Source organism: Gallus gallus, chromosome 4, assembly GCF_016699485.2.
Source record: "Gallus gallus isolate bGalGal1 chromosome 4, bGalGal1.mat.broiler.GRCg7b, whole genome shotgun sequence".
In the NCBI taxonomy this organism is placed as follows: domain Eukaryota; kingdom Metazoa; phylum Chordata; class Aves; order Galliformes; family Phasianidae; genus Gallus; species Gallus gallus.
Window position 1 is genome coordinate 26,348,201 of NC_052535.1, and position 24,420 is coordinate 26,372,620.

General features: G+C 35.4%; 1 protein-coding gene across 1 annotated transcript in view; it reads right to left on the minus strand.

Annotated features, from left to right (window-relative positions):
- Nucleotides 1–3,125: 3,125 nt before the first annotated feature.
- LOC101750230 (translation initiation factor IF-2-like) overlaps nucleotides 3,126–24,420 on the minus strand; it is a 126,713-nt gene continuing 105,418 nt past the window's right edge. Inside the window, exons 3-6 of the mRNA XM_046940880.1 lie at nucleotides 11,641–11,676; nucleotides 6,191–6,294; nucleotides 5,754–5,859; nucleotides 3,126–5,025 (exon numbers count right to left, since the gene is read on the minus strand). Coding sequence (XP_046796836.1) covers nucleotides 11,664–11,676 — 13 coding nt within the window. The 3' untranslated portion in view covers nucleotides 3,126–5,025; nucleotides 5,754–5,859; nucleotides 6,191–6,294; nucleotides 11,641–11,663. The remainder of the gene's footprint in view (nucleotides 5,026–5,753; nucleotides 5,860–6,190; nucleotides 6,295–11,640; nucleotides 11,677–24,420) is intronic.

The following is a 24,420-nucleotide window of genomic DNA, read 5'->3' on the forward strand; positions in this document are numbered from 1 at the left end:
GACTTTCAAGTTATATAGCACTTATTGGGCCTATATTTCTGTTAAAAGGGCCAAATATAATGGAGGTGTATTCTTTTCTCTAAACCTTTTTTTGGATAGTACAGTATGAAAAGCACCATACATTCAAATGGAGCAGGGTTACTGCTTTATAAAACTCAATATACTGTTATCCAGCTACTTGTCAAAGGTATTGTGATTACATAAAGAATTTTTTCTGAAATATCCTTAAATGGTTATTCATCCAGCTTTCTTGTAAGATACCAGAATTATTTAAATAATTACAAATTAAAGTTACTAGTATTATGTCTTCATTAAAAAGTATGCTTCTGAGTCATAAGCAACAGGATATTTATGCTTTTGCATTGATCTAAATTAAGTCAGTAATCTCTTCTTTCCACAAATTTCAAGGACAAAAATAATGTGACACACGCTTTAAAAAAAGGCTGGTATCACAACCAAGTCTGTATATTTTGTGATACATGAGTCACTCTCACAGGAGTTTCTGGGGCAAAATATTTTTGGGCACCGGAAAGAAGCAGAAATGATATTTCCTCTTTAAATGGGCACAGACTGTGCACTACAGTTTCAGCATTGTGAGTACTGCAGCTTTCTAGAATTGAGCCAACAGGCACAGATCTCTAACACTGAAGACTGCAAGAAGTGAATGGCATTAGCTATTAAGAACATACTTAGTATCATATACAGTATTATTCATTGTTTGTTTTCTTTTTCTATATATTCAAGACTGGTAAGGATCCCGACTGTATTTTAATGAACCACCCCTTGCTGTATAAATTCTGCCCAGCTGAGCACCTAGAAATCTCAAGGCTATTGAAATCTTGGCAGAACCACTCGTAGGTGTATTGGAATCTGGCAAATACATTTCCCCAAGCACAGGCCTTTTGGATGCCAGATGCTAGAAGAAAAAAAAAATCTATGCAAACACATTTCAGTTTTATGTTGCAAGAAACTGCATCCCCAAATCCCCACGTAGTGAAGGTTGCTACCATTACTAGAGATTTAGCAAACAGCATTTGAAGAAAAGGCTGGGGACACAGCTAGAAAATGTGCAATAGCTATTTTCATACACAGCAAACTTGGTCAGGCCCTTTCTATGCTGCTGAATTGGAACCACATCTTGTACCATCTTTAATATTCTTTGTCAGGAGAAATGAAAAACTGTCCATGTGCTGGTTTGAAACCTATCCCTTCCTTCTGCTTACAGGCATTACACTGTGTGTCTGTAAACACAGCTCTTGCCATCCACATTCACAGGATAAGAAAATTCAAACAAAACTGAAAAAGCAAGTGCAGAAAGGTCTGAATTTTCAATTTGATTCAGCTACTTTCTGTCAAGATATTGTTCTTCACCTATGACAGTCAACTGTTTTTGGAAACCCTAAGCCACAGCCCAGCTGTTGCAGTAGAATATGACTTGTGGCACTGCTTTTTCCATACTGATCAGAATTTTGCAGAGATTACTTTTAACATGATGTCTTTCCATTGTTTGTGAGGCCTGAAGTGGTCATACAGCTTGTATGCCTTCTTTTCTTATCCATTTGACCAGAATGACTCCCTATGAAGCATTCATTTGTTCTTTTTGTGACAATGTTTCACAGGCATTCTGTTAGAAATGGAAAATTTTCAAATTGTCACTTAATTCAAAAGTATCATCATTCTTTCCAGAAAGTGAATGTATTGCTGTGTAATACTCCATACTGCTTTTTGTTGTTGTAATTTCTGACTCATATGCAACAGTTAAAATTAGGCAGGATTCAACATCCCATTTGCTAATAGAAAGATCACTCAGTACTATCTCTACAATCTTAACAATTACATTCAGGAATCTATATATTACCCCTAACTGGCAACCTGTGTGCTTTTCCCTGCTTTTGTAGAGACTAAAACACCATTTATTTATTTATTTTACTAGATAATGTATGAGCAATCAGTTATCCTCTGACCTCGGATCCCTTAGGCCCTTCCCATCTGTCAGATTTCTCTGTAACTACACATGTTCCTTCACTACATTGATCTATTGCACTAGATAAGTACATATCCTTCACAAACACAATGCTGAAATTAAAACAAGGAAGGTGCTGCATCCAAAAGCACTCACCCCAGTTTTCCATCTTTGACAATCCTTTAGAGCTTCATACGGTAATATATATATATATATATGTGAGAGCATCATATGTTCTTTCTTTAGTATAAATGGAAGCTTGAATTCTGCTCATTGAAGCAAAGAGATCTTTACAATGAGGCAGGACCTCACAATATCTCCTAAGTCTGAGTGGTAGACACATCATAAACATGATTTGTCAGGGTTGTTTTTTTTTCCATTTCTTAATTCATTGAATAGTTAATTTTAATGAGAGTAATTGGACCACTTTAAAAAGCTAAATGTTTTCTTTGTGTATTTCCTGGAAATGTTTTCTTTGTGTATTTACACAGGATCATCTGAAGCATAAATATAGTCCCTGGATGGTTTGTTCACATTGCAATGAATTTAATTCAGTCGGTCAGGTTCACAGATGACATACACATTTTGCACATATAGGGCCACTGAGGTCAACAAAGCGAAGTCAGTTTACACCTGTTAAGGATATAGCAACATGTACAGAAGATTTTTTTTCACTGTCACAGTCAAGCTGGCTTCTACAGTTTCATGGGTTAAGGTTGTTTTTATTATGACAGTGGGCCTTACCACAACAAGGATGCGTAACATAACAAAACATTACCTTGTAGACTTTTTTTATTTCTAATATGGGAAAAAGACATGAAAAAAGAAAAGTTGACTAGTAGTTGACTTCTTCCATCCCATTTTCAAAGCAAACTCTTAATACTTAGACGCTTTTCTGTTATTTTAGAAATTAGAAGTGAATGTTTGGGAAGTTAATCTTTTTTTAAAAAAAGTCTAGAAACTAAATATATGCAGTTGTAAACCTATTTGCATGAGAAGATCTAGGAAGAGTGATGACACAGGTTCAGTGTGAATGATCACAGTGAGTGTTTGTTCTTTCAGGACAACTTTTGTATCATTCCTGAATTTCATTTCTATTCTAAGACTCAAGAATTTAAAAAAAAAAAAAAAAAAGTTACAAATAGATTTTGAAAGTGTTGTGTTTTTAAATTGGAAAAAAAAAAAAAAAAAAAAAACACCAGAAGAATAATAGCTTTATGTGACTTGAGGAAGATTTGTAAATCAAATTAGATGCAGGAGTACTGCAATGGGGGGAAAGTACCAGAAAAGGAGACTTGACATGGCAATGTTTTAAGAAATAATAGATATTCTTGCAGAGACAGTATTCCACTTAATAGACAAACCTTTTAAGTTTACTAATAGGAAAGTTATGTACCAGTACAAGACACATGCACAATTATCTGTTTTTCAGTACGTCATTTAAATTGTAGATTGATACATACCTACTCTTTTTTTCATTCATTGCTTCAGGATGCAACTACATTTCCCCTGATATACTTGGATAATAAAACAGTTGGTGGTAATTATCTTAATGATTTCAGCATGAAGATTAGTAACCCTTGTAATTTTTATTCTTTCTAGTATAAATTAGTTTACAAGTTCTCAAAATACCTGTTAAGCTGCCAAGGCTGTGTACAGATTTTCAGTATTCAAATTAACCTATGACTTTTGAACAAGAATGCTTATATAAAAAAATTGCAGTTTCTTTACTTTTTGAGTAGGAGGCAATAGTAATTGAAAATTGTTGGGAACAGACTAGATCTAATTCACTGTTTTTCAGAATGGCAAAAGGAATGAAAAACAAACAAACAAACAAAGAAAAAAAACATACACTTTAAAGCAGAAATTCAGATACAAATGATCTCAGAAGAAAGTCAGTTTAATCTGTTTCTAAAGTAATTTTATCCTTTACTGTTATTATAATTACTGTAGAATTACATTATGTGTATTTTACATATACTAAATATAATACAACAGTGCTTAATGTAAAGTGTATTTATTAATGAGTCAGTGAAAATCCTTGATTTAACACCATTCGAAGGCACCCACTTAACTTGAAATTCATGTTGCAGTACTTCTATTCTGTGAGTCAGATAAATTCTGCTGAAGCGAGAGGTTAAGTAACCCTATAACCACAAACACATTCTGTAGTGACACTAAGTCACTTACATAGTCCTAGCCTGTTTATAAAAAAATCCATTAAGGAATGACTTTTGCATGTGTGAGCATCAAAATATAATATATGCACATTTACAGAGAAAAATATTGTAAAGCAATCAAACACTATTCAAAAAGGCTTGTAGACATATCCTGTTTCGTTAGTTCAAATGTCTATTTTTGTTCTGTCCATTCCAACCACACAGAAAATAAATAGCACAGGTCTGTATCTAGAAACTTTTTCAAATAAGAAAGTACATTTCTAATCCATGATTTTCCAACACAAATCAAGACACAGAGTATAGATCAATGAATAAGAAGTCTGTAAAAGGAGAGAAAGTTTGGGTTAACATTCAGATTTCCAGCTATGATCAGAAGTGAAACTTATAGCAATCTATCTGTTTTACAAGTCTGCTTTGCTCATCCTAGTGTCCAATTGACATACTTGATTTGTCAGTAACTAAGTAACAGCTTGAAAGACATTCTTCCTTTCTTGTCAACATGAATCATTCTTGTAATATCTCCAATATGAGACTATCAATGCATGAATACAACACATATATCCATTTTTACTGTTTTCAGTCATATCAACATTCATTTAAGGTCAATGAGTAATCACATACATTTATCTTCAAAATACATTTCAACAAAACTGTTTTCATTATTTTCATTTTACCTAGTTTTTACGATTTTTGATTTGTCTATAATGTATGATTTATTCACTATTCATGACATAAAGACAAAATGGGGGAAACTCTCTTCTTATTTCTTTCTACATTCTCAGTCACTCTGCGCAGTTTTGACAACCATCTGCTGAGATTAGACTTCACATCTTCCTCCTGCTCATCCCCATCACATTCAAGTATTGACAGAAACAGTTTCTTCTGGGAAAAGAAAAAGTTAATGGATAAGTGGAAGCTCTATTCAGTTTATCATTAAAGTTCAGATGTACTCTTACAACCTGTGTTGTATTTATTTATCTGACCATTTGAAACCGTGAAAAGTTAAAAGGTAAAGCTGCAGCCCAAACATTGGATTTCACAGTGGAGTTCAGGCTATACCTAATATTCACAAATTAATGTAGAGCTTTTGGAAATAGCAAGTAGCTTACCAGACAAAAATCTCCAGGTGAAAAACATGGCAGGGGAAGTCCAGTTTCTTCAGCAGTAATTAAAGGGATCAAATTACATCATTGCCCACATCCAGATTTACATTAATGGACAAGCAAGGCAGACAGGCCATAAATAACTTCAGTATTTCCGAAACAAAGGCTGTGGGCAGATAGGTAAGCCAGTAACTTGTCCCTGCGACTTGCCTGGGGTTTAATGTCATGAAAGGACATGAAAATCATTTGACATGACATGAGAAATGAGCGCAACCCATGCTCTGTTGACTATTTTCTTCACCACGAGACCAGGTGGCTTTCCCAATGGTGTGTTTCTAGGATATCATTTCATATTTGCCCTACATTCTTTGTCCTCAACCTTGTAATCTTGCATTTGGCCTTTTTAAAATCTGAGCTCTTCCCCCCCCCCCCCCCCCCCCCCCCCAAAAAAAAAGAAGTGCCATGGAAACCAAATTAAACCAATCCATATATATATATAAGAGCTACCTTCATAATTATTTACTGTTCAATCAGCTGTGGTGCCATTTGTACATTTTCTCAATAATAAGTCCATATATTTTCTTCCAGATTTTTGCTGATGTGTCTAATAGCACTAAAAGAGGTCAGTAAGGAATCCCATTAGAAACATCCACAGAGGATAATGATATAATATTATCTAATGTACATTTTGCTACCTACTACTTAAGAAATGTGACTGAGAACATTAGTCTTTTAAGGTTGTTTCTATTAACCCTGTCTCCAACTTCTAAGAGGTGTTGAACTTAAGAGAAAATACTCAGATATAAGAATCTATTTAATAAATAGAGTAATTATGATGGCTAATAGAAAACCTAAGAGATTTTGCAAATTAGTTTTATATTTAAGGACTGAAGTTTATCAGAGGAACTCACTGGGGGGAAAAAAAAAAAGATTAAATTGATTACCTCAGATAGGGACGATGGTAACAACGTTAACTTGAATCATAGCTTCATACTGGTTTCAGAGAATTACAGATAGAATTAAATAGGCTTCTCTTGTAGTCTTGTTCCTGAGAAAAAGAGGCAGAAAAATAAAAACAGTACCAAAAATCAAAGACAAATTTGTTGTTGCTACTATCTGAGATTTGATCAGAAAGCTCTATCAATTTTCTATGTATTTCCTATATGTACTTTCTCCTTCTTATTGAAGAAGGTACCACTGAATAATAAGCCTAAATAATGGAGGTGGACAGATTTTTAATAGCTACTGAATGCTTCATTTTTACTGGACTTTCCACAGTAGAAGAGTGAACAAATATGAGTGCTTTTAACTGACTAATCAAAATCTTAATTTCTGGATTTTGGATAGTGCTATTTCATATTACTTTTAACTGGAATGTCAGTTACGTTAAAAACCTTTCAGAAATGCTGCAGTAATAAGTTCACAGTATAAATAATGTTAAGGTTAAATATTGTTATTTGATCACTTCTTCAAACATCAATATACATATTCTACTACCAGTCTAAGTAAAAGGACATTGCTATAGAGTTTAGGGGAAAAAAAAAACAAAAAACCTTTCAAGTTTTCCCATGCAACATAAGGAATGTGTCTTTAGGTAAATATTTAATAATTTCTAAGGTTTCTTCTAAAGACTGATTCAATCTCTGAAATATAAGGGTTAAGAGCTTAATCACTGTTTTGAGTATGAAGCTCAAGGCAACTTTTATTGTGGAAATGTTCTTGCCTTTCCATTAAGTTTTCCCTCCTCTGAGCAGAAGGGGATAGGGAGAAGGAATTATTATTGCTGATTTAATTAAGCTAGTAAGATCACTGGTCCAGTCCAATGGGAAATGACAACTTTGAGACTGAGAATTGGATGTAATCATCTCACCTCATTACTATTTTCGTCATGAAAATAAATCAATTTTCTATATTTTCTATTTTCATTACCATATTTGTTAGAAAAGGGAACTATCAAAATTCTAATAATACCTGATGTGCTTTGGTAATTATGGTACTATGCTCATACTTTGACATTTTCAATCCTGCATATGATTTGCTGGCCATTCCACTCCTCCCTGTCAGGTTAATAATGGTTATAGACATGGAATCAACTAGTTGATCTTCTACAAAATGTAATTGCCCTATTTCATCCCTTTTCCAGTTTTCAACTATAGTTTAAAGGGGGGGAACCAAACAGAAAATTAAGCTGAGCTGTACTGACATAAGTGCACTTTTAGGTATCAGACTTTCTTCTTGTGCACTGAAGTGAACTATATAATAAATATGAAATTATATCTCTGAATATCAAGTTAACATTCAAAGCCAAAGATTATGCTTTTTTTTTTTTTTTTTTTTTTTTTCCTGGAAGCAGACAGAATGAATGTGCTAATGAAATCTAACCACAATTACATGCCTTACAATCAAATATATTTTTGTGTTTACACATACTAATATTGTTTCAGTTGACTAGAGAGAATATCTTGGATTGCAAAATTCTATCAAAAGCAAAATATAAAATCAGAGTTCAAAATGGATTGTTATATGCTACTGTAACACCATGGTCCAGTGTTCTCTCCCTGGGCAAAATTACAAAATAGTAAGAACATCAATTAAAAAACAAACAAAAAAAAAAACAAAAAAAAAAAAAAACAAAAAAAAACACATCCCAAATGTCTCAGAGCATAAACCAAAGCAAAGAATTCCAGCAACTTACATACACATGGAAGAAACAACTTGTGTCCATTGTCAACTCTACCTTCTTTAACCTTAGCTGGACATGCCTGTAGTGCTGAATTACTTACACAACATATATATCTGCTTTGTTTCTTTTGGATGATTGCAATTGCACTGATTCAGACATTTTTACTTCTGTATTCTAGTTATATAATTCATAGGCAAATCTGAAAGCCAAAATGGCTTAGAGGCATCTGTTGTGCCTATGGTGCCTTTGTGACTACCCTCCTTCTTCCAGGGCTGTGGATTTAGGAGGAACATGAAGCTGATGCTGAAAACTGTCAACTGGCATCCAGTCACGTTTATATACCAGCTGAAAGCCTTGGTTCAAGTTTTCAAAGCAGTTAAGGGATAAAGCTCCAGCTACATCAGAGAATGCATTTTGATCTATAAATCACAGAAACAGTGATATTTTTCAGGGAACACTAAAAGTGAAGATCACAAAAGCCAGAACAAAGCATGCAAGAGCCAGGGAGAATGCATTTTCTTTCTAAAGAGAGACAGCTCCGAAGGAATCTTCTGTCTTTCAGGGGACACCAGATAGAGCATGTCTGATTGCCTTTCAGAAGCATCATATGGCCCCATTTTAAGTCATGATGTATTTTTGATCTCTAGCTCAATAACCCTCCCAGAAGACCTCACCAGCTGCACTCAAGCTACAAATGAAAATCTCCAGTCCCAGAAAAGTGGCCTCAGAAAAGCAAAAACATAAAAGTTTTCATAAATTCTATGAGTTATTATAATGTTATGGAGGTATATGAGGCCAGGTGCTCCTTAACTACCACTGTCTTCTCAATTAACACCAGTGAGCAAGATTTTTTTCCTGGAGCTTTAGAACAAAAAGGGCAGTCTTCAAGATCAGAAAATAAGAAGATACTAGGTAAAAATATTTTTTTCAAATGGAAGGAATGGACAATATTCATTAACTGCGGGAAGACTCAGACAACTGGATGCTACTTGCAAAAACTACTTGACACTTAAACTAAAGTATTGCTACAGAATTTGAGATTCTGTAGGCAACTTTCATAAGTGGTCTATAAGAATTTGACTAAGAATTAGTGCAGATTCTTACCATCACACTGGTTTAATTAGTTTAATCCACATAAAAGCATTACCCTTTGCAGTTTCTCAGTGATATTCATATACTCTTGCTCTCTGTTTAAGGATTAAATCCCTTCCGTACTCCAAAATTAATGTAGATGCTCATTAGTCTCGAACTTTCTAACACACATTCTCAAATTATAAAATCTGCAGCTTTGAGCAAATGCCTATAATGAAAAAGAAAATTATGTTGGAGAAAGTAAGGGCTATATGAACAGTATTAGATAAAATGGATGTTTTAGTGGCTGCAAGTAATCATGTTCAATTTCTATGGAAAGGGCTCCAAGTGGCTAGTAAATCCGATAGTAGAAAGAAAAAATATGTCAAATTATTTTTAGTAGATATATTAGTCATTCAGAGATTTTAAATCAAATTTTAAAAGTCTCTAGAGAAAAAAATAGTTTTACTGAAATTTAAAGCAATATTGTCAGTGACCTTAATAAAGTCAGTGGGTGTCTAACATGATTCTGTAGTGTTGGGCTTATTATTTTGTCTAGACAAAAGGTAAGATCATATCTGTAAGTCACATAGCAGTTTTGTATCTGTTAGGGAACAATAGTACTAAGTAAAAGTATTAGAGCTAAATTGCGGCAAAGATTTGTTTTTGGTTTTTGTTTTGTTTTGTTTTGTTTTGTTTTGTTTTCCTGAGGATATAAGAACTATGCAAGAAAGATATGCATCTATCACCTTGTAGAAGAGGTTTCCTGTGACTCCATTAATAGAAATAATTCTCATAAGTAACGCTTTAGTTAATTCTAACAAACACCTAAATTTCATTTTAAGCAATTGGAAAATTCAGAATTTGTAAGCTAGATAGTGCTGCTTTCTGTAAGCATTCTAAGCAACCAGAAATTCATTAGTTACTTCCTTTCTCTCTGGGGCCCAAAAGCTCTGAGGCAAGTACTAAATGCTTCCATTTTTAAGCATTCAAAACACAGTCACAATGTGTTCCATATTTACTAATTCACTTAAGTTTGATGGTCACTGGAAAGCAGATGTTAGGGCTTCCTTGTAATGTAAACATCTGTGTTAGCTATGAATAAGTAGAGCTATAATAATAATAGCAGTAATACCGAATGATCATAAAGGAATGAATAATGATAATTTTAAAAAAGAAAAAAAAAAAACCCTTCAAAGAACTTAGGAAAAATTAACCTGCTTGACATAACATATTTTTGCAGAGGTGATCTGAATGCTAATTCTTTCCAGGAGATCTGAGGAAGCCTCGGGCTATATTTCCAGACAGTATATTCCAAAAGAAAAATTGCAGTTACATAAATATGTGTAGATTATTAGTGGTTGCCAAATACACGCATTTGATATTTTTATGATCCAACTGTTCTCCATTTAGCCAGCAGACAGTGATATTTTTGTTCTGCAGAGAAAACCATAACAGACCAAATAAAATGCTTTATACAGTAAAGCTGTTCTGCCCTTAAGGTACAAAGATTTTCCATATTGTTTTCATTTGAAAGTTTATTCGGATTATGAACCTCCTGCTGACATTGATACTTCTACTCTCCCTCTCCCTTTCCAAGTCTTAAATCAAATAGTTGGGTCAGCACTTGTACTTTTACTTTGATTATGTGAAGTCTCTGTGGAAAGGTACAGTGCAGTCTAAAACATTTCTATTTTATGGTCTGCTGTGAGCTTACATATTTGAATGCTTAACTTACAGATGTGCTCAAGGAAGTGTTGATGCAAAGAAACCAGCTACTCATACATAACTCAGATCAATGTAGTACTTCTCCAAAACATGTATCCTATAGTGCCAGTTAAATAATTTATACAAATTCATCCCCAAAACATCTGTAAGTAATTTAAATTAAAATTTAAAAGTCATGGCTGACTTCTGCATTGCTTAGCCTTTCTGCATCTTCTGCAGTTTGATTTTTGTGACCAAATGACTCCATACCCTACTGAGAGTACCTGAACTTACATGCTTGGAGACCTGGAAGAGGAGGCTTGCAAGCACAATCTGATATGTAGGCAAGATGGAGAGAAGTCCTGGCAGTGCTTTTAGCTGACCAGAAGCTACATACAGCATCAAACTGAAGCCTGTGTGCCTTGCCTCTTAGCTGCTTTACTGGATTGCTTTGAGGAAGAACAAACAGTTGTGATGAAATATTTTAAGTAAATATTGCTGCCAGACACTTTTTAATGCTGAAAGATGTTCTGAGTTATGGTTTTGATTAAGTTAATATTCATATAGTGTTAAAAGATGTGCTCAGCACTTTAGGATTGTTCAGCATGCCAGATTAAGAAATTACCACCAAAAAATGAACTGATTTTAGTGAGACTGCTGTTATCAAGCCAACAGTAATCCCAGTAACGACTAGGGGAGTGAAAGACTTATTCTCTGGGAGTCAGGACTGTAAGTTACTGCAGGACAGAGTACAGTTCACCAAGCACAAAGAAGGGACAAGTAGGAAATCACAGCAAATTCGGTAGAATTTATGAACAAGTTTTGAAATGTCAAGATGTTTTTCAACAAGCTCTTTGATGGACAGATAAATAGTTGAAATTTGCTGTGGTTTTAAATGTTCTAATAACTGCAATATGTCAGGTGGATTCTCACATTTGCCACGAAGTAGACTTCAGTTACATGGCTTTTCTGAAAATAAAGAAGAGGAAAATAAAAGCAAAGAGTTAGAGCTGACATATCAGTGATGGACCAGAGTATACCTTAAGCTAATATTGATTTAAATGTTTCATTTTCCGGATATTCTATTTCACTGCCCTTTTACAAACAAAATTACTCCAAATTATCTTGGATATATGTCTTTAACTCATTCTTTTAACTCTATGTATTTCAATTTTTGATTGAAGCTGAAAAGTAGAAATGCAAGATACTTCCAAAAAAAAAAAAAAAAAAAAGAAATCATCTTGAATGCTCTTTTCCTCATGAACTCCCACTGACTTCAGTTAAATTATTATTACTATTGATTACCAGAAATTACTATTGCCATCTTCTGGTGCAATTGAAAACTGGGAGTTGTTCTCATTAAAACATCTGTTGAGATTGCTGATGCTATCTAACATTGAGAATGGCACTGTCTCTTTGGCATCAGGCATGAAGTGTATAATAGGAATGTTTTTCCTATGTAGGTTGCTCCGAAAGTAATGCCTCCTATTTATTTATTTCCATGGAAATTACAACAGATTCAAAGAGCAAATACACTATTTGATAGAGCAATTTCTCAACTAAAAAATGCTATTCTCCAACATAGTCATCACCATTAGCTATGCATTTTCACAGCTATGAATTAGAGTCTGCATGCCGCAATTGTAAAAATCTGCACCAGCGGAGATGACCTTTTCATAATGTTTCAACGTCTACAACCTCACTGTGCTCACATCCACTATTTGGTCTCCAGAAACATTCAGCAAGCATCGATGAATATCAATGAGTGCCTTTATTTCCATGTAGAAGAATTCAGTGACATAGCTTCACACGCACTTCTATGTCAGACGCCATTTTGTCATAGCGCTCCTCTGCTGCCATCTGTCACACAGAAACAACATGTAATGCAATGCTGGTGGGAAGGTTCAGCCTACACTGCCATAACACCAATATCTGCCTCTGATGTTGTGGGCCAACATAATAAAATAGGAGGCATTACTTTCAGAGCAGCTCTCTTCTAAGTGCATTTCTATTTATAAACTTGGTATGTACAGAATGCAAAATAGGTGTTAGAAAACAGAAAGAGGGAAACAGTGATAGCAGATTGAGTATGCTAAACTTTAGCACTAATTAAATCATTTGGAAAAATATCATAGTTTGGTGTACTGTTTCTGGCTATGGATCAAAGAATAATCAAAGTTTCTGTATACAGCAGTATTGAGAAAAGTTGCCATCAATCTTTACGATAGGGGTTGTTGTGACCCAACATTGGCCCTATTGAAACTCATACAGTTAACCTTGGCTCATCGATCCAGTCTATCCAGGTCCCTCTATAGTGCCTCTCTCCCCTCAGGCAGATCAACACAACCTCCCAACTTGGCGCCATCTGAAAACTTACTGAGGGTGCACTCAATCCCCTCATCAAGATTGTTAATAAAGATGTTAAATAGAAGTGGCCCCAGTACTGAGCCCTGGGGGACACCACTTGTGACTGGCTGCCAACTGGATTTAACTCCATTGACCACAACTCTTTGGGCCCGGCCATCCAGCCAGTGTTTCACTCAGCGGAGCGTATGCCCATCTAAGCCATGGGCAGCCAACTTCTCTACAAGAATGTTGTGGGGGACAGTGTCAAAGGCCTTACTGAAGTCTAGGTAGACCACAAGGCCACATCGACAGCCTTGCCTTCATCCACTAAGTGGGTCACCTTGTCATAGAATGAAATCAGGTTTGTCAGACAGGATCTACCATTCGTAAATCCATGCTGACTGGGCCTGATCCCCTGGTTGACCTTTAACTGGTCCATGATGGCTCCCAAGATTATCCTTTCCATAAACTTCCCTGGCACCGAAGTGAGACTGATAGGTCTGTAGCTACCAGGATCATCTTTCCAGCCCTTTTTGAAGATGGGCATCACATTTGCCAGTCTCCAGTCCGCCAAGACATTTCCGGTTAGCCAAGACTGCTGAAGAATGATGGAGCGTGGCTTGGCTACCATATCCGTCAACTACCTCAGCACTCTAGGGTGCAATCCATCCGGTCCCATGGACTTGTGAGCATCCAGCTTTTGGAGCAGGTCCAAAACCGTCTCATCATGGAAATATAGCTTTGTCAAAGTAGCTCAGTGGGTTAATAAAACTCATCAAATCATGAGTTAAATCTTTTCATACAGAAAGGCTTTTTGAATTGTAATAGATATTCCACCTTAAAGGATACTGACACATTTTTAACTTTTCATAAATACTGCAACACTTTATTGCTGTAAAGTAAAATGAACAAGTTTCAGCCTTGAAATAGGTCAATGAATATCTAGTCAGTAAGGATCTAGTCACCAGGGAATTCTGCATTATTTGGTGGCTGTATATTACTATGTACAAGCACAACTTTCATGCACCAGTAGCTTTGTGAAATGTTATGGCCTGCGCTACATACCCAAGGTGTTTTCAAGTTTTCAAATCTGTGCATCTGTAAACTAATTATAAAGAAGGGAATGAAATGTGCTTGCTTACCTGTTTAGGTTCAGTAAACTAATTTCAGAGTTTTCAGAGACTTAACTTCAGGACAAAAATTAAACACAGAACTTGTCCAAGAACCCACTGGGAGCTTTTCCATTAGGTGCATTATATATGCTCCTGTGTTAATAGGTGGTGCTACTTAAAGTTAATTCTTAAATTACTGGAAATGATTCAGCAAGAAAAGAGGTTTCTGCTGGTGCTGAGATTCAATGCTTAATACCCTTGAAGAAGCGTGGGGAAATAAAGGGAAAATGAGGAGAACATCACATAGGCCGATGAATGGGTCTTTTTTTTTTTTTTTTCTTTCCAGGTGTATTACCAAACTAGAAGTCAATACACAAAAAAAATGGAGTCATTATTATGCTTATCTAACTGTAGCACATAGCTCCTTAATGTTACAGATGTTCTAATGACTAAGAACAAAGATGCAGGCTTTACAAATTTTAGGCAAAGATTAATGCAAAAGTTTCTCACTAGGAGGACATCATGAGATATGCAAGGAGGTTTCCAGCTGTGATTTGTTTGAAAGAGACCTGCTCAGCCCAGATTGTTCAGTTCTCCTCGGAGATATTATTGTGAGCTGTGACTAGGAACAGTTAATCCTATTGGCAAATCTAAAAAAATGATCAAAGGGATCGACTGAGCTTGTCTAAAAGCCTTCCAAGTCCTCACCACCCCAAAGAAGTGCTGCACTCCCTTCCTACCTCAGCCTGTGCACTCTGAAATGCAGAGGAGCCAATTTGTATGGCAGAAACCACATACCTCAGGGAGCTTCAGCCTTTGTTTGAGAAGGAGAAGAAGCAGTAAATTTCTAGAGAAGAAAGCTGAAGTAGGTCTATGCAGAATTACTGGCTCTATGGCAAGAGCCTTGCAACCTGGATTCAATTAACTATGACAGACAGATAGATCTTTTTCCCCTCCATAAATTATGCGTTATCATGCAGCCACTTAACCGACACTTGTATTTTAACCAAGCTCCATTAGAACTGAAGAACAGAGCAAACTTTTGCTCACCTTCCTTTCTTGAGCAGTTTAAAACACTGCTTCCAAATTTTACCTCTTGTCTGATCACATACACATTTCACTGTTTTCTACTCCATCTTGTCAAACTAACAGTTAAGTCTGACTCTGTCTAATTTATAATTCATGATCCTAATAAAGAAAATATAAACAAGTTATTTTTGTAAGGGTCTTTAAAAATATTTCACATTTATTTTTGGTTTGGGGAATCATTATATATTCTGAAGTGAAAAAAAAAAAGCGATTTTTAAGTTGCTCATGTATTAGATTTTTTCTTAATTCATCTACATTTGCTGGGGCAGAAGCTGTACAACTTCTCCTTACCACAAATAAAGGAGTTCTCAAATGTCTTCTTAGATATCTTTCCTGATTTCAGCATGTCTGCCCTCAGCATTGACATTCCTGGTCACACAACAATTTGGGGAGCAATCCACCATGCAACAGGGGGCATCCTGGGTTAAAACCTAACATTTTTTTAACCTAAGTTTAAAGAAAATAAAAAAATAAAAAATAATAATATAAACAATTTTTTATTATTTTAAAAGCAAATCAATTACTTTAACTTAAAAACAAAAAATTCTGGATCCAAGCCAACCATTACTATCACCTATCACTTGCCAAAGATACATCAAGCAAAAATTTTAAATTCTCGTGGATGCCAATCTTTTTGGCAGCAAGCCACCAGTTTCCTTATTTTTTCATAGAAACCGGGGTTTTCTGAAGCTAATCTATTAAATACATAATTACTTTCAAATAATTACTTCAAGTAAGCCATGACTTGAACCATTTGAAGGAGCGTAATTGAAGACAGCAATGAAAGGAATCTCCAAAAGTCCCCAGTGCAGCAAGGGATCCTACAGGTGGAGCAATACTCCACAAAGCTGGATGCTTTACAAATTCAGTATGAAAAGGTGGTTCCCCTCCATGGCTCAGATCTTAAAAGTATTCGATTTTCTGTACTGTGGCTGCTTCCCTTCCTATGAAAGCCTGAAAAAGAAATCAGCTACCTTGACATACTGTCTCGCCATGTTTTTTTTCAGTAGAAATGTATGATTCCCAGTTGACATAGTTAATTATTTCATACAGACACTACATTTTAGGAGAGTATCATAGAGTATCATTTTTTTTCCTGCTTCTCAGATTGCCCATATATAGAAAAGAATAAAAATTAAGATCTGTGGCTGGAAACTGTTCCTTGAAAATGTTGTTATCTAGGAGCAAAAATAGGAAATGTTTAAAATAACAAAAGAGCACTTTGGATGAGAATTTTTTGTTACTTTATACTTTATTGTGCAACAAGGTATGGCAGTAGTAGTGGGAAGGTTTATTTGCTTTTTTTCCTGCATTTAGTACACTTACCACCCCTTTACCTCACCTCACTTTCCACTGTCGTTTCTATTTAATATTTAAGAGCATTTTCTTTTCTTTTTTTTTGCATTTTCTATTTCTTCCACTTTTATAACCTCTTCTTTACTAATAACCTTTTCATTGATGTGAAGGCCTAGGCTAAAGTTATTTATAAAACAACACTAAATAAAAACTGTAAGCACCGTAGCAAAAATTGTCTTTATTACTAACATGAAACATGCTATAATGAAGCATGCTATAACTGAATTTGCTGGAATCCCACCCATCTGTCAAGGTCTTATCTAAAAGTAATTTGCTTCTGGCCCTTCTCAACAATGTCAATTACTGGAAAAGTTGGACAGAAAAGCAATTTTCATGGGTAGGTCCCTGAACTCTGTGAAGTAGCTGAACATTTTCTCCATGTACCTTAGAAAACTCAGCTGTCCCATCCATTCGTGGAATCAGTGACTTAAAGGAAGATGGAGATGGACTTTATCCACTAGAGTCCAGTTAGAACTCAGCATTCCATTTTATTTCACTGAGCTTTTGCGTTAAGGCAGAGAAAACTAAGGTGAGCAGAAGAAGAGCGAAGAAGTTAACTTCTAGCTTTTTCTGTTAAGACAGAGCCTATGTAGCTTTCTGATAGCTCTATGAAGAAAGGACTTTAGGATGCTTAGGGCATGAGACAGAAAAGAGATAATAGACTAATAGGAATTTAGTAGAAATTTGCTAGCACACATGCACCATTTCCTCACCATCTTGCTTTCTAATGGCTACAGGTGTTTGTCTCCTTGCTTTTCTACTCAAAATAGTTGCTTGAGAACACAATAAATGGAGGATTAAAACAATCATAGTATTATTTGCACTTAAACAAAATTAAATTATCACATGGGAAAGGGAAAAAAAATGGAGGCATTTGGGATCTGAAGGACAAGACATAATTTACATATGTGCTATTTTGATCCATGTTCCTCCACTCATTCTTTCTGTGACTATGTTGTAGCAGATATTCAAGCTACTATTTTTAGACAGCAGCTACCTCTTAAACTGGCCATTTAAAGCCTTTTCAACAATGCTCAAAATTCCTGGAAAGTAAGCTTGATGAAGACATGAAAATGTTGTACTAAATGGGCTTGTTGTAGAGTTCACAAATGGATTACAGAATATTTTATGATTCATATCATTGCAAGTATTATTTTTACATGATAGTAATAAATGAAATAAAGTCCTTTGAAATTACTTACATTACAGAACAATTACTAGCCAAGTATTACGTAAGTATATTCTATGTGGTCTTTACCTTATAAATAGATTCACCACAAGAAATCTAAATGAAGATTGGTTTGGAGAGATGTGGATTGTTGCCATTCATTCAAAGGTTGTTCTTTCACTGTAAATTTTTTTCAAGTTTTTTTTTTTTTTTGCTTTATTTTTTAATAATCTTGTAACTTTTATCAAAAGTAATATTGCATTCAAACAAAATCTTAGCAAATAAATGATAAATATTTTCTGTAGTATTGTGTTTCTAATAGTAAGAAAATATAAACCACAGGAGAAGACAGCAAACACACAAAGTTAATGTTCGCTGTAATAATTTACAAACACATTCCAAAACTGAGAGCAAAAGAGCTTCTTTCAATATAAAGCAAGCACCAGTGTCTCAAGACTGATGATATCAAGTGTATCTTTAGTAGCAGTAGGATTTTTGTGTTCCTACTAGTAAATTTGTCATGATTTTTGATTCAAATTCTTGTCTTGTAAGCCCATTATCACAACCATATGCTTTTTAAGAGTTATTTTTCATAGGAGAAAAAAAATATTTCTCACAATATGAAATGATTTCACAATGATGAAATGATATGAGATGATCTCTTTTCTGGTTGTGGAGAACAAGAAAACATCATAGCAGAATTTCAAGAAAAAGGTCCGAACATTTTGTTCCAGTTACAGTTTCTTCATTTGCTAATTTTTCTTGTCTGTCTATACTCACTGAACTTATCACAGATTTAGGCTCTCCTCAGCTGGTTGCCCAAACTGCCAGTTAACACTACGAGCTCACTGATGTTCTCCACAGAAATACAGAAATTGTTTTGCATTTTCTACAAATAACGTAAGCTCTGCTTTACCATCCACTCCCTTCCTCCATCTGACCTCACTCCTTCTCATAGTTTCCATTCTGAAAGCACAGAGAGTATGTGTTTATGTTGTCATCATGTGCACTGCATTAACCAAACGGAGCAATGGATTTTTTGGGGCCAAGAATGCTTTTTTCTTCTTGACTGTTCAGAAGGGCTGTTTGATTTGGGATTGTCTTATTTTCCTTCTCTTAAGGAGAAATCCAAAAGATCAGCTAGGGCAAAATTTTCTGCTATAATGTGGGACCTCTGCTGACACAAATTCTATGGCAAGACTAGATCCTCAATGTACTAAAACTAACAGTCAGAAAGGGAAGACTTTCATTTCCAGTCTCATTGTCATGCAAAGGAAGTAGAGCAATAAGGGACGATGTAAGTGAAATATAAAGATACGAGAGCAAAGTTACCCTTTCTCAAGGGATTAATACTCTACAAATTATCTGCTTTTTGCTAGATGTGGCATTAGATAAAGCCCTGACTTGGTTTTTCTTTGTTCTCATCTGCCTCAAATGAAAAGATATTACAGGTAGAACCACACATAAACTGTTTTCTTTTTTTTTTTAACTGATTTTTTCCTCCTGTAAAAAAAAAATAATTATTAAAAAAAAAAATCTGGAGAGTGAATTGAGTGAATTGGTTTCTTTCCCATCTAATGCATAATATTCTCTGAAGTATGTGAAAATCCCCACTGACTGTGATTACTGTCAAAGGATAAAACCACAACAATCAGATCCTAGGATCTGTAGCCTACTATTATCTTCTACTTCTATAGTATTTTACATCTACCACCACTAAAGCACAATTGGAAGTCTAGTTTAATTAATCTTTTCAAAAAAGGAACCATCGGTTTGCTCCAACTTGTTTCACACACAACAAGGAGTAAACCCGAGGCTATCCTCTCCGGGTTACTACAGCATGATACCATCCATTTATACTGGACCATCAGCCTATCTTACTTTATCTTGTAGGCATGAAGCTAAATGAAATGTTTATATTTGTGGATAGCACACTTTGAACAATAAAAATACCAGATGATCATACACCAAACTGATATTACATTAAAACTTTATAGTAACAAGCAAACTCATGCTGACAAGTGCAGTCTAATAACATTCTGCCATTCATCGTAATTAGGAGCTTGTGATATACATAATGTTCTTCTCTTTGTATACATATCCCCTTTAAATTTACTTGTTTTCCTTTTAAGATTTAGTTTACTTTAGAGACCATTAGTCATTGTGTTCAGAAAAACAAAGTACGGAACATAAACAGCAAAATATGTTAACTCTTCAGTTTGCAGTGGATTACACTAACAGAACATATAAAAGAAAATACAACAGTTAGAGTTACACATTCTGCAGAGGAAAAGAGGACTTTTAACTTTCTGTGTTATGAAGGGCTGATATTCTCTTCCTTGTAAAGAAACCAAGTAGTTTGATAAATAAAAACTTGTAGACCATAAGACAGACTGCACCTTATAAAGAGGTATTGGACATTTAGACCTGCATTCTCTTTTTGACCCACCTTGCACACATTCCTTGGAAAAACCAGAATCAGTTATCAATGGGTTTGGGAGAGGCTCATAAGCCCAGCCTGGAAAGTGTATCAGCAGCAACTTTTAGAATGGCATTATGTAGTACTGTCAGTCATTCATGTTTGTGAAGGCAATTATGTTCATGATAACAGGCTCGATGTGACTCTGGGCAGCCTGGTCTAGTGGTTGGCAATCCTGCCTACAGCAGGGGTGTGGAAACTCGATGATATTTAAGGTCCTTTTCAACTCAGGCCATTCTATGATTCTATGCTTCTAATAATATGAAGACAGATTCCCAATTTGTCATGAAGAAAGGAAAGAAAGAAAGGGAAGAAAGAAAGAAAAGAAGAAAAGAAAAAAAAATGAAAAAAATGAAAAAAATGAAAAGAAATAAGAAATAAAAAGAAAACATAGCAACAATAGAAAAATATTATCTATACCCAATCTACAAAAGCTGAAGAATCTGGCTTGTGAGGGAGACACAAATCCCTAGTCTGTTGGGATCCAATCTTTGTAGACTCAATTTTCATGCTGGATTAACTGCTGCTGATGACTTCAAAAGGACCAAGTTTTCACCTCAAGTGTTCAAAGCAAAACTGAAAAGAAAAAGCCCACACAAGTCTCACCAACCTGTTTTTGATGTGGAAAATGCTGCAGAGGATGACTGGGACTCACTCAGCATCTCTGAGCATCCCTGATCCTCTAATCTTCATTGTTCAAAAAAAAAAAAAAAAAAAAGGACTTTGAAATGCATTTTGTGGTATGTAATTATTTTACAGTGCAGATGATTATGCAATGTGATATAACATTTTATATAATTAAACGTGATCATCAGTTCGTTGACAAGGAAAATAAAATCTGTAGGGTAAAGTTCTATTTACAGTAGCACAGAGATTTTAAAAGATATATCTGATATGTATTCCATGTATTATTCATGCGTATGTAGTTTTGGGGATAACTTAGCTACATGTGTTAAGCCAATACATTATGGCTTTATTCTCAAATATCTCAGTCTTCAGCTTTCACGTAGTTCAAGCTTTCTATATTTCAATTTCCTTGTCATGTTTAAAGTAATATATCAAGTTGAGTTGTATATTTAAGTCCAAACATGGAACAGGTGCATCTTTATGTTTTGACTAGGAAACATTAGTCAGCTTTTGCTACACAGCCTAAAATCTTTTCAAAATATAATGCTTGTTGCAGGGGAGCAAATTAGAACAGCAACAACAACAAAAGTCATATTTCCTACCTTTCAGCAAAGTGGAGGTGGTAATGATTCTTCAAATGGCAAGATGATAATTGCCATGTAATGTATAATACCTTTGCTTGAAGGTGCTTTTTGTTTTCTTTTTACCACCTTTTCTGAAAGACAGCAGTAAATTAGGTATTATACAAAATTTGAATGAGCAGAGTGCAGTGTTGCCTGAACTCAACACTAAGCCAGGCGATGGAAAGTTCATTTTATGTCAGAATCACAGTGCTGAAGATTCCAGCTAGAAATCAAACAGACACCTGAGGATAAAAGGTGATGATAATGTTGAAGATTAAATGAAGAAATGCTTCAGAACATAATTCCACATTTTCTAATGAAATGACAAAGTTGTTTCCACTTTGGAAAGTGCCTTTGACAAGGCTTCGCATTTGAGGTTAATGTCTCTGTCTAAAGGGCAGGAGTTACAGAATAAGAGAAAATTTGCTTCAGAAAATTACAAGCAAAATGAGGAAAAACAAGTGAGTAGTTTTAAGTGATCCATAGAACAGTAAATAATAATGAATCAAACCCAAATATTTTTCATTTAAATGCTAATCTCACTTCTGTGTTCAAGAAATAATGAAACTTAATTGGAGCATCACTACAAACTTAGACCAAGTTCAATAACCAACAGATACAAGCAGGATATGTACCATTATAAAACCAACCAAAACATTTCACAGCTATGTAATTGTGTAGCACTTTGTGTTATACTAAACTATATTCCATAGTTACTCCCACTTCTGGTTTACTCTGTTCTGTTACCCTAGAGTGAAGCTGAACTATCAGGAACGTAACTAGCAAAATTTCCTCCTTCCAGGAGTACTTCTGATCAAACGCCATGTGATTTGGTATAGTCAAACACACAGACCTCCAAGCCCAACCACATGTCCTCTCTCTTTTAGATCCTCCAGCCTCCTACATGGATATTCAGGGTCATCTTCACCAAAATGATGGTGCGTCTGAAAAATACACCTCCATTCAGAACTTAAAATAAGTTGTTTTATGATGACATTTGTCTTAATATCATTTCTGAATGCTTTCCCAAACCTCTGCACAGAAGTTGTTTGGCATCTGTAATTACCTTAAACACTGGTAGCTACGGGTAGACAAATATGCCTCTGATACTGGCCAACAGCGTGGAAATATGCTGTGAAAAGCTGCCTTTTAATTGACTTCTGATCAGCCCTGACAGAGAGAAAGCATTTGAGGCCTAGGGGATATAGGAAAAGGAGAAGTAGAAAGCAAGGAACAGAGTTTGGATGCCAGTACATTTTCAAAAAAAAAACATGAACTAAAATATTAGCAAAATTGTTGCTATGCTAAATCAGTTTTCCATGTACTTATTATTAACTCCCTTTTCATGCCAGTACAAAACTTTCTGGGCATATACCCTACAGATGAAGCATTTTTTCTCCTTTGGGATTTACAGAGCACACTCTTTATCCACAGACCCTGACAGAACTAAGTAAATAGACTCACTGCTCCCTTTTAAAGCACGTTATCCCTTGGTAAATTACCAGTAGCAATACCTGCTTTATTTTATACTAAGTCCGAGTCCATTCACAGAAGTAAATCAAGGACCTGCAGTGCAATCCAGCACTCTTGTGCTCCTTGTGCTGGTGGCTGGGGCACCCTCAGGACTAGAGGCCATAACCTTACCCCAGGATCTTACAGGCACAGCAATGAGGTGGCACTGAGAGGGACAGCAACCCTAGTCTGGAGGCTGCTTATGACAAGCATGGTCACACCACGCTGCCAGGCATGCAGGGCCTGGGCAATGAAAGCAGCAAGCAATAACAGAAACACTTGGTTTTCCAAATGAGAGTGAAAATCAACCCCTCCCTGATTCTTTTAGTGCTTTTTTGCCTTCACAAAGACACATGCAGATCAGTGCACTGGTGGCTCCTGGAAAGGCTGGTGTAACTTCTGCCCAGGGATGTCCCTGAATTGCTCCTTGCTAGCCCTCAGCAGGTGAGAGAAAAGAGACTGCAAAGAAACAAAAGGACTGCACAAGGGAAAAGGTTGCTTTTTACATTCCCTCTTCCTTTTGGACTTAATTACCTGAGCCTAGGCACTGGTAAAGAGGGAAGTTTAGGTTATGTGGGTGTTTTTTCTGACGTAGTACAGAAGCTCTTTGTACATATCATTACAGAAGCATGATGCTATACCACAAAACACTATGTTGTCAGAGTTTAAACTACAAACTTGAAGTACATTTCACACATACCACATTTTAACTGTTCTCATATTGTATGTTTGATTAAAATAATTCTAAGGCACCATCAAATAAAATCTACCCAGCAAGGTAGCATTCAAAGCTGGTCGATAAGAAGGTACTAATAGGAAATTAAAACTACAGCCTAAGCAAATGTAATGGTGGTTCCAAATACATTGTAGTGCCTTTTAATGAATCTTTCATGTGGATATAGGAACACTCAGAATAACAGCATCACATTTCCAGTATGTAAGAAATAGAGTCCTAAATTCTTTCAGCGTCTTCTCACTGTGATGCCTCAGTGTATGGTTTGCATGAGAAAGAGCTCATTATGTCCCACATGATCCCAAATGCCCAGCAGAGATAACAGTCTAAATCATTTGTTCTCTTTAAAATAATTTATTCATAGGTAGGAATATGAAAATGTGCCCTTTATGAAGTTTATCTGTATCTTTAGCAAACACAACTTAAATTAATTCTTCATCTCCAGGACTGGGAAAGTTTGACTAAGGCATTAGGGATTTTTTATTAACCTCCATTAATTCAGTAGTCCTACCACTTTGGTAACCAATAAAAATGGACGGCTAAGGAGTTTTCTCTTATTAAAAGGTGTGAGTGAGTGCAATTAAACATGCACTACTTATCTGAAGATATATTACATATTTTAATATAACTCCAGGTTTAACAAGGAAGCACATGAAGTTTGTTAGTCT